The sequence below is a fragment of the Benincasa hispida genome, chromosome 10, assembly GCF_009727055.1.
Source record: "Benincasa hispida cultivar B227 chromosome 10, ASM972705v1, whole genome shotgun sequence".
Lineage (NCBI taxonomy): Eukaryota > Viridiplantae > Streptophyta > Magnoliopsida > Cucurbitales > Cucurbitaceae > Benincasa > Benincasa hispida.
The window spans coordinates 5,568,402-5,584,969 of NC_052358.1; the positions used below are offsets into that span (position 1 = coordinate 5,568,402).

Sequence of the window (16,568 nt, forward strand, 5' to 3'; positions counted from 1 at the left end):
CTAATTTCACTCGCATACTATACAAATATTTGCTCAGAAGTCTAAAATAATCTACCTGACAGTTTTATACATTGGATATATATATTCTTAACAAAATATTGTTTGATATAAGAAATATAGGTTAGAACTTAGAAGTTGATATTTAGTATTAGACTATGAACCAATGGTTCAGCTATAACGTAGTCTCTGCATTCAAAATTGTGTTTGTTCTCATCATTTTTCGTTTTTCTTGAATAAATATTTCAATTTTAAGTCAAATTCTAAAAACAAAAACAAATCTCTAAAAAGATAGAAAATATATGTTTTTAGTCTTTTTAACTTTTGGTTAGAATTTTCCTTTGGTTCTTAAGATGTAAGAAGGTTGCACTTTTATCCATAAGTTTCGATTTCGTTTTTAGATGTCACAATGTATTACACTTTTACCCATAAATTGTATTTTAAGTAGAGTTTGCATTTGGTTCCTAAATATCAAAATATTACACTTTTACCTATAAGTCTATTTGTTTTCTAAATTCGAGATGTATTTTTATGAGTTTTAAGTAGGTTTCAAAACTTTACTCTCATACTTTTTTCTTGTTCGTGGTTTCTAAATTTTACATGAATTTTGAAAATATCAAGCAAATAACAAAATTGCGACAATAAGAATAGTGTTCATAAACTTAAGAAGGGAGTGGTTATCAAACCGAGATCATTCAAATTCAGATTGTGTAGAAACCAGATTCCACTGCATTAAGATGAACGATCAGATAAGCCTGAATCTTAGCATAGGTTATATTTATTTCAAAGAAATCATATAATGCCCTTGTACTGAATAGCTTTTGAGCCCTTAAATCGTTCATCAGCTTGAACTGGAGAGAGAGAGAGAGAGAGAGAAATTAAATGATGTCATCCATATGACTGGGAAAGCTATAATTCCATCCAATTTCTCCCATGACAACAACAAAAAGGAAGAAATAGACTCAACTACTTAAACTTTGCATTATAATATCATAGGTTCTTTTCTTTATGCAACACATCAATTTAGGCTATCAGTGGGAGGCAATTTTGCAAGGACCACAAATCGCATTAAAGCGATGAGATTCCCACCAAAAAAAAAAAAACAAGAAACAAAGTAACATTTAAAGCAATAGATTAGAATATCAAAGTGAGAAAGAAGAGTAGACAGCCTATGGTCTTCACATTAATGAATCTAAACAGAAGCCTATATATCTTTTTGCTGTTTCTAGAAATCACTTTTCATATCCTGGAAACAGAATAATTAGTTTATACAGAGGAAGAAGCTTAGGCTTCCTTCAAGTTCAACAGGTATAAAGAGGCGCCCAGCTCCTAGATTTAATTGTTAAGTACCTACCTACTCCAAGACATCTGTAGGCCAAAGTTGCTTCCACATCGAAATTTCTTCGTCGGAGTAAAGCTTTCTGATTCCTCCATAGAACCCGTCAATCTCATTGCCTTCCTCTCTATGGTCTTTTCGGTCGATGGTTGCAAGTCTCCATCTCGAACCAGGGGTGTACTGATTGAACTCCAATACCACAGTGTCTGTTGACAAAATTTACATATAAACAATAATCACTTTTAATCTTCTACATGATAATGACAAAACCAAATTGAACACTGCAGGAAAAGTTTGATGATGGAAGAAGTCACTAATTAGAATGACCTGTCGTCTTAAGAGGCATTCATAACTGGATATTATAGATGAGGCATCTCCACATACTTTTTTATCATTTTGGGAAGAAAATTGAATGTACTATTTCATCAGTTGGCCAATATTCATAACAGAAATGATGTTTTGAAAAATCTTGAACTGATGGGACCTAAATGCTTTTGAAGTCATAGATTCAAACTCCAAGGCAGCCTTATATAATATCAAATATCCTACTAGTTGTTTAATGCAAAATATTGTGAGGGTAGTAGTTGTCCCATCAAATTGATTAGAGATAGACAAGTAGTGTTTATTTTGGAAAAGTATCCATAAAGTTCATCTTCACAAAGTTTTTGAAACTTGAATTTATTAACATGTCAATTGAAGCATAACTCAATTGGTTAAAACATTTGTTTTTTTAACTAGAAGGTTATGAGTTTGAATCTCAACCCACATGTTTGAACTAAAAAAATAATAAAATCAATGTCTAGTGCTATACATATCCAGTTGAAAATTGTTAACCGTAAAAGTAACTTTCATAATTCATTAATTTCCCAATTGTTAAGACCAACACCGACTCAACCAATAACAGAAGGCTTGGGGAAACATTCAGTTACCTCAGAGTAGTTGACCATAAATGTTCCACTAAGACAATTCAATTGATCAGTGGTTGGACACAAGTATTCCACTGAGACAAAAGCTATAAATATGTTGGTAGAAATTATAACATACTGACAATAATGTCTAGGGGACCAATCAAATAGCATAAAAAGTTTGGTCCACATTTTAAAAATGAGATGCTTTTTGATAGGGTGCTGAAACAGCGACCCAGACAAACTGGCTCTGGCCAAGCCAGTGCAGGTAAGTAAAGTCGACATTCATTTCATCCACGTTTCAAGGAATGCCTAATCTTCTAAAGAACGTTTGTGTTTTGAGTTTTGCAAATATCAAGGGCCTCTAATACCTAAACTACAATTATCAGAAATAATTTTCTTTGTATTCTTCTTTTTTGGCTACGTCAACTCTTTTTGTTCTTTCATTTAATTGGATTTTATTTCGAGTCGAATCTCATAATCAAGATTCCAGAACAAGAACCTCAATGACCAGTAATTCTGCATCTGCTTTCACAACCAAGTTCCACACACAAGCAACAACAATTCAAATAAATGCATAAACTATAAAAGTGCTGAAGAAAACTCACCACTATACTGACATCTGCAGTGATTAGCATCTCCATCACATGTTTCCAAGTGACCAACAACTCCATACCACCAACCTGCAATGCACATGCCACATTTTACACCCCTTAATTAATTAATTAGTTATTCAAAGCAGCACTATAAAAAATTTACTGCAGTAATAGTCTTCCTCATCTATCTTTTCTTTTATGGTGTTGAGACTTCTTGAAATGATACCTGTGTGGTTACTTTTATCATTACCTGTAGTTCTACAAGTATATCAGTTAGGTGTCATCAGAATTTTCTTCCTAACCTGCCTAGATCATCTTTTATTATAAAAAGGACTTATGGTTCCCGAAGAAGCACAAATGAACAAACTTTGAAACACATTTGACCGAGTATTTTGCTATTTTGTACTTCCTTTTCTAAGTTCACAATGAATACTTTCCTTTTGCTTCTGTGACCTTTCATCAAATTATATACCTTGATATAAGCAAACAAGCCAAAAGAGGATGGTTGGAGCTAGGACTCAGAACAGGTAGAAATTCTATAAGATAATTTCAAAGCTCAAAATAGATCAGAGCTCAAGAACAAACCATAAGGGAAATCTTTGTTTTTTCTCCACTGTATCTCAATGTGGTCACCAGGGCATAATTCGTTCAAACAGTCAGAGACATGAAGATCGTGTGGAGGAGTATCGATGGGCGGTGCTCTAAGCCTCTCCCATTGCACACCATTCTCAATTGCAATTGCTCGCCTACCATGTGGAGGATACCTGTAGCAAACAATCCATTTACTCAACTGCATGAGAGATTTGCGAATACAACTACCGTAATCAAGACAAGTAAAGGGAAGATAGTAACATTAACCATAGTCTATTTACTCAACTGAATGAAAGATCTGTATATGCTACTAACATAATGAAAATAAGTAAAAGAAAGATGGTAACAGCACAATAATTGTGCCATAGAGTTAGACAAGGGCAGTTTACTTAATCACCTCGCTTGGAAGGTGTCCGTGCGGGGATCATAGCAAAGCTCCGCATCATAACAAGACAACATGAAACCAACATGGCCATTCTGCATAATTGAAAACTTCGAATATCAGGTACAATAATTTTGAAAAACCAGCCCAACACACTGTTTTTAAGTGTTTTGTATTCAGATCAGGAAGGACTAAAAACTTTATGACAGTAAGGGCTGAATTCCGAATACATAAAAAAGAATATAGTTAACAAATGGAAACATATGATTGGGAATTGTTTACCTCACGGTTATAGACCTGAGCCGGGAACCAGAATCTGCCAGTCTCAAGAGCAAGATACCAAGCCATGATCGAATGGACCGGTAGGGAATTCCGTGGCGTGTTATTGTCATTAACCTTTGATCTAATCCATGAAAGAGACCAACCAAAAGAAAAAAGTCTAATTAGGCTCTTCTGCTTGTTTTGCTTAAGGTTACACACACCCGCTCTAGAAGCAAGATGCCATTGCCACTCTCTGTAAGCAGCTTGACCAATAACTTTACCCCATTTTCTCTTCATGTGCTTCTCCCAAAGATGGTCACTTATGCATCTCTCTCTCAATGAACTACAAACACCTGCCATACTACATAGAGCATCAGGTGGAAGTCTCTCTAGAATGCATTCTAAGGCCAATTCTGGCAAGTCCAACACCGACATCTCGCCACTTTCCTCAACATTCTCTACTTTTGAAAGATATTTCTTCTTGAAGGACATCTTCGATGAAATACTAAAAGTATAAGTACAAAGACTATTCTTGATCACCTTGTAGATTGGAAAGAAAGATAATTCTTTCCAGAACCAGTGGGACAAGAACCTCATCTCATCTGCCCATAGTGGGAGAGGTTTGAGAGAGAGGGACTTTAAAAAGAGAATGAAGGAAATACATGTGAGGAAGAAACAAAGAAGCATCACAAAAGAGGTATTATCTTATGGATAAAAAATGGATTTAGGAAATAAAAGATATGAGAAAAGATCAATGAATGAACCAATTGAGGAAATACAAATGGTTAATAAGAGGAATAATACTGCAAGGAAATCCCTTTTACTTCTTTCTATCTCCTCCTATATCATTAAGAAAGAGAAAAAAGTGAGTTTAGAATGGAAACCTGAGGCACCTTTCAAATGTGGGTTTTAATTGGTTGAAAGAAGCCCACCAACCCCAACGGTGGGCCTCCTCATCAAAGTTTCTAACAGAGCAAACTAGAGGTGCCTTAAGCCACCTCACAAGACAAACTTTGGTGGGGAAATTTGGCTTAATCAATCAAAGAACCAAAAGAGAGTTAGTACAGCTTCCTCAACTTCTCAATCTTCCTTCCTTTAAAGCATTAAAAAACGTACAAACGCCCAAACCCAGCTGTCATTCAATAAAAATCAGGGGAGATGAGTTAAATAGGTTCTATTGGATGAACCCACGATTGAAGCTCGTCGATTGGGTGGGGCAGTCTCAAATCTATTGTGGTTTTCTGACACCTGGAATCCCAAGAGAGGAAAAAAAATAAGGATAATGAATCTAAAGAGTCTAGATGCAGTGACCCATATCTTCAAAATCTCTGATTTTGTTTCTTAAAAGAAGATTTAAACCAAAAGAATAAGGTGGAAAAACAGATCGGGGTTGTTGGGATATATAAGAAGCCACAATTAGGTGCACCCAACACCTTAGAATTGCAAGGAATTTGGAAATGACACAAGAGACAGGGACAGGGAGATCTAGGATTAGTGGCAAAGGAGAAGAAGAGATAAAAAGAGATGGGATTTGAGGATGATGATGATGATGAAAGTGATGAAGAATTTGGGGTCCTTTCTTTCTCACTTCAAAACGATGTCGTCTTCTTCAACAAAGGACCATCAAATCCTTCACCACCACCCACAGAGCTCTCAATCCCTCTCTTGGGCAAATTATCAAACAGGTTGTGTGCAAAAACAAAAGAAGGAGAAACCCAAGTATTTAATAGGGCTGTCAAGGCCTGTAGAATAAGAAGAAGTAGATTTTTGGAGGGTATTATTGTGTGGATATAAATCAAACGAAGTGTTAAAACCTTAAAAACTCAATTATTAAAAGTCATCTCTCTCTTGCTTTATCGCTCTCTTCCCAAGAATCCATCTCTTTCTAACAACTTGGAGCAAAATCCGTTTAACCAGAAAGTTTTAAATGAAGCAAAAGGAGAGAGATGATTAAAGGAGCTGATGGGCATAGATAAAATGTTTCATGATTTCATCTATATATTAACTGTAAAAACATTTTTAATTTTTTTTAATGTTAAAAGGTACGGATAAATGGTAATTTTGGTTGTATAATTTGAAAGGAAAAAAAGGGAATTTAGTCATATTTAATAAATCTTCCTGAGACTATATATGAGAATAGTCTCAAATTATAGACTATTGATGAGATGAAACTATGTAGGCTAAGTTCTAATTTTAGAATCCGTCTAAAGATATTAACTCAATTTTTATATATATTTTTTTAAATGGATACTCACTATATTAACAATAAGAAAACAAATTTAAGAGTACTGATTAAATTTTTTAAGTTCAAAATTATGGAATATCTATTAATATGAGATCTCTAAATTTTAAATACTCTTTTTTTGTCATTGATATTAATATCTATTAATTAAAATAATTAGATTATAAAAGTTGGAGGAAAAAACAAAGTGGGCATGAGAGTAAGAGTGCAAAACCAATAAAATCTGGGGAGCAAATTCAAATTTTAAAATTAAAAAATTAAAAAAAATACATTTTAAAACTTAAAGGACGATCGGAATATCGGAATATCAAATCTAAAATTCAAAGCTAAAATTGTAACATTATGAAATTATGAAATAAATAAGAAGAGTAAATAGGAAATTCAGAGATGAAAAATGTATTTTACCCTTAAATTTATGATTTTTTTTACCGGCTTAAATACATTAATTAAAGTTTTAAAAGTTAATAATCAGCATATTTTAAACAAATTCAAAGTCGTGACTGGGAGATATTTTTCATAATTTAACCTCAAAAGCTATCTCTTTCTTAATTGCACCCTTTCCAATATTCAATCTCTCGTCTTCGATGATGTTATTGGCTGCTATATGAGGTTTTGGGGTTTTTTCCCCTGCCTTCAATATCTCTTGCAATTTTTTTATCACTATCCAATTATCTGTGAACACGTCGCCCCATATTAATACATCTAAGCAATCTTAACCTTGAGAAAAATTTGGGTGTTTCTTTGGATGCACTTATCTTGAAAAATTTGGGTGTTTCTTTGGATGCACTTATCTTGGTATATTCTAAATATAGTCCAATAAAATTTTAGAAAAAAAATATTTTTTAAAAATAAAAAAAAATATTTTTTAAAAATAGAAAAGGATTTTTTTTTCTAAAATTTTTATATGGTAAAAATGTGAAGAGATGACTGTACCTAATCATTACACGTGGGTTAATACCAAAACTAAAGTTCTTTTATTTTTATCTTATCCTATCCCTTTCCTTTTAATACTATTAATAGAATTAGATTAGAGATTGCTTAAATCAAGGGTCAATTGGAGAAATAAGGCTGTTTCTAAAAAAAAATGGAAAAAAACGGGTTGTTTAAAAATTATTTAGATATATAGGGTTCTTTTTTATCCTCTAGTGTATTTCACCATTTTAGTTATTTTTTATTATTTTTTTCAATTTTCTGCTGTTAAGTTCTGTTACAATTTCTTTATTTCCTTTTCTTTTTTTTATTTTTTATTTTTATTTCTTCTTATTAACCCTTTTGTTTACCTCTTTTTCCTTTTCCTTTTAAATTATTTTTTCATTGTACTTAGATTGTCTAAGGTTATTTTTTATGAGAAAAACATATTTTTTATCTCTAGATTTTACATCTAATTATTATTTGGTGCATATATTTCAAAATATTACATTTTTGGTTATTCAATTTTGAGTAATTGTTTTTAATTGAGTTTCGACATTTATTAATGTTAAAAATTTACTCTTTCAAACTAAAATTTTATTTGAATTTGGTCTCTTGATTTCAATTTAGTTTTTAGATTTCAAAATATTTCAATATCATCATTGATATTTTTTTTTACAATATGAGTGAGAAAAAGTTATAACTAATATATCGACCAAAATTTAAAATATCGATGTCGATGAAAATATAAATGTCTTAATTTTATGGAAATATTGATAAAAATATCGATGTCATTAGATACTCTTGAAAAAATCTAAATTATTTCTCATTATATTTCTAAAGTGACAACATATAAAAAGTAATAATCAATATATCAAGAAACTTTATAATTTTATTTGCAGTGAAAAAAATATTTTAAATGACAAAGTTACTAAAAATATTTACAAATGGTAGTAAAATTTCACCATTTATCTACAATAAACTACTGTATCTATCAATAGACTATCTAACACGGATAGTAGTCTATCGTAGATAGACAATAAAATTTTGTTATGTTTATAAATATTTTAGTTCATTTTTCTATATTTAAAAACAGTCCTAAAAAATCTATAATAACATGTTTTCATCACAAAAATGTATAATTAATGGACCAAGTTTATATAATTTTAGTTTGATAGTAATCATTTTACTTTTGATATTTATTAAAAGTGCTCGAGTGTTTTTATTTATAAAACAAGATATATTAATTGTACTGTGTGAGACTAAAACATTTTTAAAAAATATTTAAGATTAAAATTTTCATAAATAAAAGAATGGAAAAAATGTTGCGGGAGACTAAAACATTTTAAGATAAAATTAAAACTAAAATGATTATCATCTTAGTATTATACTATATTGTAAATACTATTTTATTAAATTAAAATTGTACAATTACTTAATTCATCAAATATTTAACGCTGTTCTAATTATAATGCTTCTTTTTTTATATAGCAAAGTGATAGTCTATTAATATTTAAGAATGAAATTTTCAAAACAAGAAAAAAAAAAGTTAATAAAAAAATGTTTGGGTTAAGACTTGAACCATACACCACCACCCCAAACTGTTATACATCGTCCAGATTTGAACAATATTTTATATAAATAAAAAAAATATTCAATTCAACTCCATTTATTTACGGTTAGTTTTATATATATTTATGAATGCATTTCTTAGACTAATAAAGACAAGAAAATAACACATTTTTCCTACCTAATTTAAAAAATACCCTTTTTTTCTAATTTGTTTTTAGAACTATAACATTTCAATCAAGGTTTTTTTTTTTTTCCTTCTTCTTTTATTATTGTTGTTTTTTTACAGCTAAGGCTCCTTTAGGAATTGAGATTGATTTTGTAAATGTTATGAAAATCTTAACTGTCTAGTTGGGGAAACTAAGTTATTTATTAATATATTTATAACTATTTTTTAATTTAATTTGTTATAATGCCAAATTAATTTTTTTTTTTTTTTTTTATAATACATGTTTATGAAAGTTATAATAATGTTACAACTTTTTGAAAGAATATAGGTTGTATCAAATCAAATGGAAAATTTCAGGACTATTTTTTCTAATTTAACTATTGTTTTAATCTTAATGTATACCATGTTGAATATTTAGGTCCGTTTGGTAACTATTTAATTTTTTTGTTTTTATTTTTGAAAATTAAGTCTATGAACACTACTTTCACCTTCAAATTTATTCATTTATTATCTACTTTTCACCAATGATTTAAAAAACAATGTCAAATTTTGAGAACTAAAAAAAGTTGTTTTCAAAAAGTTGTTTTTGTTTTCTAAATTTGGCTAAAAGTTGAATCATTATACTTAAGAAAAATGCAAATTATGGTAAAAAAAAATATGATGATATACGCTTAATTTTCAAGAACAAAGATAAAAAAAAAAAAAAAAAAAAATGATTACCCAACGAGATCCTAAATCTTGTATGAAAAATATACTATATTTTCTTTTTACGAAATCTAACAAGAAAATTCGGTAAATGCCTTTTACTTATTTTAAAGTATTTTAAGTTTATGTTTATGCATTAATGCATGTTTAGATTTTCTTTAAATCACGTGCAAAGTGATATAGATATGTAGTTTTTCTATGATTTAGATATGTAGTATTAATAAGAGATCTGAAATTTTTTTTGTCTACGGTTTTTTGAGACGAGAGATCGATATTTAAAAAAAATAATAATAATAAATAAACTATTTCAGAGATCGAGATTTTGATTGCTTGGTCAATGAAAAAAAATCAATGTATAAAATAAAATTAGTATTTTGATGCAGAGGTTAATTAACCATCGAGAATTAAGAGTTAAAATTGGAGGGATAAAAAGATAATACTTTTTTAGGGGAAAAATATCTTTTTAGTCCATGAATTTTAGGTTTAATTTCAAATGTTACACATTTTACCTTTAAATTTTGAGTTTTGTTTCAATTTAGTTTATTGGTTTTAAAATGTTACAATTTTACCATTGAAATTTGAGTTTTGTTTCAATCTGATTCATATGTTTCAAGATTTTACATTTTCAACCTTACATTAAATATTCGCTCTCAATCATTGACATCAATATTTTTTAATTAATTATGAAGCAAAATTTTGAATTTAACTTTAAAAGTGTTGAAAAATAATCAATACCTTTAAAAGCGATAAAAAATAATCCAATTTGATTAATTATAATTCTTTTAAATTTATTAAAATACATTAATAATAAAGACGAAAAATAAGTATTGAATAAAAAATCAAAGTTAAAAGTATAAATATTGAAATATAGAGACCAAATTGAAACCAAACTCAAATGTCAATAGTTAAATTGTAACATTTTGAAATTTAATGATTAAATTGAAATCAAACTCAAAATCTAGAGATTAAATAGAAATTAAACCCAAAATCTAGGGAAAAAAAAAAAAAAAAGTATTTTTCCCTACTTTGAAAATATCATTCTTAAACGGATGGGTTTTAAAATATATATTAAAAAAATAAAAGAAGTTAATACATCGTCGATCACTTGCACAGTTGCACGTGCAAATTTTGGGACAATATTTTTATTCGAGCGATTGAATAATAGTAGGTGCGAGCATCTTATCAAATCATATAATATCGTCAAATAATATCACAAGCATAATGGTCAAAATAATAATAATAATATTAACAATAATAATAATGTCACATTCATAATTGATTAAAATGACTAAATCAAACTAAATAAGTCTGGCCAAAATTTTAATTGATGACCAAAATTTACCCTTGAGGTTTATAAAATGAATTTTTTCTTAAAAAGAAAAAAAAAATATGCCCAAAATGTTTAATGCGTGGACTCTGCTATAATAATAATAAAAGAGTTAATATTTTATAGTTATAAGATAATTTTTATATTAGTCAAACTATCATTTTGATCTTTATATTTTGAAATTTGTTCAATTTTAGTCCATGCATTTTTAATAAGTCTTAAATTTAATCTTTCAAAGGTAAATTTAACCGAATTTAGTCAAATAATAATAAAAAAATTCATGCAAAGAAATATATTATGTGTATATATTTTTAAAATTTATAATAGAAATGTTAATAATTAACAAAAGATTTTTAAATAAACCGATGGTAAACTAGCATTGGAGACTAAATTTAAGATTTATTTAAAATAGAAGAAATAAAATTGAACCTTTGAAGTATTGAACAAATTTTAAAGTAGGAGAAACAAAGTGGTGTTTTAATCTTTTGATGTCGAATCAAAATGCATTATATAACCTTTGATGGGTATTTGGGGCATTGAGTTGGTTATTATAGCATGTGATAATGGTTTGCGTTTGAGGCTTAAGGGTCTAGACTATTTTAGGTTGATCGTAAATATTAAACACTACAGCAAGAACTAGGAGGGGAAAAGATAATAAATAGAAAATAGTAATTATCGTAACAAATAAATATTTGAAATAGTAATATTGTAATTAATTATAAATTATAATAATTAAAAATACCATCTATTACAATTGAAGTTTCGGATGTGGAGTGGGTTACAATAGTTCATTCAACACACTTGAAGTTGGGCCTAAACAACTCTTAAAATTAAGAAAATGTTGGGCTAAAATATTTAATAATATTTAACATTAATTTATAATTTCAAAATTCAAATGGTGTAATCCACTTCCAAGGCCTAGCATTGATTTATTTAATTTACTATTGACAATTTAAAAAAATAACCAACAAAAATCTTCTAAAATCTGAAACTTTGGTCTCTCTCTGAATTATTATACTTTAATTTTGTTTAGTATAATAATGGCAAAAATGAAGATCAAACTCCCAACATCAAATGACGTTGTCATGCCAATTATGGTGACTCCGCTTCCTTGGATATTATACTCCATTTAATTTATTCAATAATAACTTAATGACAATAAATAAATAAAGCCATTTAAAACTAACATTTAAAATTTTGAAAAAAAAAAGTATTTGTAACACTTACTAATAAAATAAGTAATTTGGTTATATATATATATATATATACAACAATTTCACAGATCTTCAAACGAGTGAGTGGATATCAGATGTCAATAATCAATTGACTAAGCTCATGTTAGCATGTGGTGCTTATTCCTTGTTAATAACTTTAGTGAATAAATTTCAATAATTATTTAATTGATTATTCTTTGTGATTTTTTAAATAATACATTTTTTGGTTGCTAATCGAAACAAATTTTATGTATATATAGAATTAAATTGGACCAATTCAACCAAAAATGTTAGATATAAAAAACAATATTACAACACACATTTTTATATCCGTCGCAAACAAGAAGAAACTACGAGGAAGTTATTAAACCATTTTTTAAACCATTTTTGTAAATACTAGTTTACTAACATGTGTATTGCATGTAAATTTGAATGTTTGAAATTGTTGTATATGAATACATTTACATACTGTTATTTTCTTCAATTGAACTATATACGTAGAATTAATTGTTTATATTTTTTAAAATAAAGTTTATAAAATATAAATTTGATATAAGATACATTGCATAAGATATGTGGAAATTAAATTAAAAGTTGAGATTTTTTTAATTATATTTTGAATGATTTAAATAGTCTCGTGGCTTTAATGTATAGATTATTTTATATATTTAGGATTGATTCTACACCTATTCAAATTTATGAATAAGAGTATATATATTTTTAGATATTCTATTAATAGATTTTTTAAAATAAACATACATTAAGAATTTTTTATAAACCCATAAACCTTGATTGATTTAAGGATTTTATGTTCATCCTTTTACATCGACCCTTAATAATTAAATCAAAATAAAAGTGCTAAAATAGACATTCACACTCATTAATTTATTATTAATAATTAAATTATCTTAATACTTTTTAACATATGAAAAAATGGATAATTAAATATTAATTCATATCTAAGATATAATATAGTAAAACAAATATTTAGATATAATAATAATATTTTACTTTACTCTAACTTTTTTTTATTGTTCATTTACTGATTTGTTTCATTTATCACTTTTAAGCTTTAAGAATTTTAAAAATCATTTCGTACTTAATAAATAGGTAGAAATTAATTCTAAAAGATTTTTAATTTTTTTTTTTATTAGAAATCATTGACTGTCAAATTATTTTATATTGCCTATCCAAATAATTCAACAAATATTAAAAAATTCAAAATTTTTAATTACTTCAAATAATTTTTGTAGGAGTGAGTTTCATACTTAAATATAATTGCACATTGATAATGCAATTTAAAACTAATAAAAACAAGGTAGAACAATTCTAGTGAAGATTATGTAATAAATTTATTGAAATAAGTTTTTGACTCTAAATACATTGCAATTAAGAAAACAAAATTTGAATAATAAATATTGGGTATAACAAAATAAGATTATATGATGGATGAGATAGCCGAGAGAAAAGTACCACCATGTTGAGAAAGAAAAACAATATGCATTAGCTTGAGATTTTATTTCTTCATTCGCATGTATTTAATTTCCTCATCTTCCTTTTCTATTTTCACTCCAAATAAGAATGCAAAGAAAATTAGATGAGTCACCAAAATTTTTTAAAATGAATGAAGTATAATCAGAAAAAAAAAAAAAAAAAAACCTCTTATCTTAATTCAAACGGAATAAGAATAACTTACCTTTATTCACGAGTATGCTCTTTTTGGAGACATTTTTCACATGAAATCAAAGTTGAAAAAAATCATCATCTTAATATAAATGGAATAAGAATAATGTATATTTGGTCATAAGCATGCTCTTTTTGGAGACCTTTTATGTGAAAAAAACTCACCGATCTTGGTTAATTTTTCAAAACAAAAAATCAAATATTGCTGTCAAAATAAAAGGACAAATATTACTATCAGAATATGGAGGATTCATCTTAAAATAAAAAGAATAAGAATAACTTGCCTCATTCATGAGCATATTCTTTTTGGAACTGTATTTTCACATGAAAAACTCTGCTGCCAAAATAAAATGGCAAATGTTGCTATCAAAATTGGAAAAAAAAACTCGTCACCTTGATATAAATAGAATAAGAATAACTTATTTTTGTGCTCTTTTCGGTGATATTTTATTTAAAAAACTCACCGACCTTGGTTAATTTTTCACAAAAAAAAAAAAAAAAAAAAAAAGGCAAACGTTGTTGCCAAAATAAAATGACAAATATTACTATCAAAGTTGGGAAAAAAAACCTTCATCTTGATGTAAATAGAATAAGAATAACTTACCTTTTATTCATGAGCATGCTCTATTTGGAGATGTTATTTCACATGAAAAACTCATCAATCTTGATTAATCTTTTTTTAAAAAAAAAAGAAGATAAAAAGTAATTGCTGCCAAAATAAAATATCAAATACTGCAATCAAAATTTTGCTTATAAGATTGAGAAATATGGTGCAATTTCGAACTTCAATGTATGAGTTTGTAATCACTTACATGAATATTGATCACACGATGAAAGCTTCATCTTGATAAGCATTCTTTACGTGTGGTTTTCGTCTCTAATATTGTGGATACATCCGAAAAATTGAATCTTTTTCTTGATTTAAAAGAGATGAAGTAGTCAAGATGAGTTACAAATATGTTGAATAGGTATGTTTTGCTAGTCACCGCTAAATCTAAAGAATACTTAGAATAATTGTAAATAATAACTAACCACATTATGTTAGGGTATAATAAGTCTTTTGTTAAAAACGGGGGACAAAATAGGAAGGTAAAAGTTCTCTAATTCTTTGAATTTTGTTGCTTTTATATATACTATAGATACACATATAGTTTGCACAATTGGCAAATTACAAAAAGGACGTAATTTGTAACTATTAAGATAATTTAATAAATAATAGGTGTCTATGTTTGTAAAAACATTAAATATGTCATTTATGTAATTATAGAATAAAATGATATAAAAAATAGTTGATAGTACAAATTTTATGTCAGTTGAATTTTACTTATTTTAATGACAAAAATGATATAATTTCTTCCTAAAAAATTTATAATTTCTCTAATTCATTTAAAGGCCTGTTTGGATTGATTTGAAAAAAACGTGTTTTTTTAAAAAAAAAAACTCATTTGAACATTTTTAATTTAAAAAATGATTAAAATACACTTGAAATGTCATTTTGAATAATTTTCAAATATTTCAATTTATTTTAATAATAACTTATTTTATAAATTAAACACTGAAAAAATATTCCAAAAATATACTTAATTTTCTATTATTAGTTGATGATACATTAAAAAAAAAATTGTAAATTAATACGCCATCGGGAGCTTACATTTTTCATAGAAGTAACCTTTGACTCAATCGAAAAACTTAAATTAATAATAAGAATAATAAATGGGAAAAAAAGTCAACATTGTGAAATTCAAAAGAAAAATGCTTTAGAAACCTCTAGGTAAAGCCCATTCGTGAATATCATAACACGTCATGTGTATAAATATAAATTCACAAGCACGAAAGTCAATAAATCAATAAATGAAATTCAACTCTATAGCTATATAATCTTATTCTCTTCAAAATAATAATAATAATAATAATAAATAAACTCTAAGGAGTATTTGATGCGTGATAAAAGCAAAGAGTTGAGTTGATAATTATTATCTGTAGAGTTGCATTGTCTGTGTTTGGTGTATAAAGTTGAGATGAGTTGATAATTATTGTCCGTGTTTGAAAGCATAGTTGACTTGAGGTAAGTTGGAGTATCTGACGCTGATTTATAAATGAAATTGATTTTGTATTTTTTTTTTACTATTGTTGATTTTAATTTTCAACTATACATATATTTTTCTAACTTTTCTAAGAAAAAAAAATCCAATTCTTTTCCACACTAAAAACATAATAACTTCTCTACAAAGTATTCACATACACAAAATTTTGAATTCAATTTTTTAAATACTCAAATTAATTATTCTATTGAAAAATCAAGTTAACCATTAGTTATCGTAAAAACTAAAAAGAACTGAAAGGATTAATACCATCAAACATTGTTTTAGATAGAAGGATGACACTTAAATGTTAACCCTAAAAAAAAAAAAAATCAAAACCTTACCATTTAAATCATAAAACCAACTACTAGGTAGTCTTTTTTTACCAATTTGTGAAATATGGATTTACCTTTTTCTAAAACCAGTGAAATGATTTTAGAAATATCCATGCCTACTTTTTCTATTATTATGTTGCATCAATGTACAAACTATTTTTTTAAAAAAATAATAATAATAAACTTGAGCCATAATTTTAAATTTCACTGTTTCATTAGAATTATGTAATATTTGAAAACATAAGGGATATGTTGTTTAAAACATA

The 16,568-nt window shown here is 27.3% G+C and overlaps 1 protein-coding gene across 2 annotated transcripts; it reads right to left on the bottom strand.

Moving 5' to 3' along the window:
• Window positions 1-1,112: 1,112 nt before the first annotated feature.
• On the bottom strand, window positions 1,113-5,844 carry LOC120087884 (F-box protein At2g32560). Of its 2 annotated transcripts, none has more exons than XM_039044886.1 (5): window positions 4,090-5,829; window positions 3,823-3,902; window positions 3,420-3,598; window positions 2,847-2,921; window positions 1,113-1,539 (listed from the first exon to the last, which is right to left on the bottom strand). In XM_039044886.1, exons 1-5 carry the CDS (start codon window positions 4,753-4,755, stop codon window positions 1,352-1,354), a joined length of 1,188 nt encoding a protein of 395 aa, XP_038900814.1. In that variant the 5' UTR covers window positions 4,756-5,829; the 3' UTR covers window positions 1,113-1,351. The 2 variants fall into 2 exon arrangements, with proteins under 2 accessions (XP_038900814.1, XP_038900815.1); XM_039044887.1 differs by lacking the exon at window positions 1,113-1,539 and adding an exon at window positions 1,554-2,333 and having other exon boundaries at window positions 4,090-5,844.
• Between the last annotated feature and the right edge of the window lie 10,724 nt (window positions 5,845-16,568).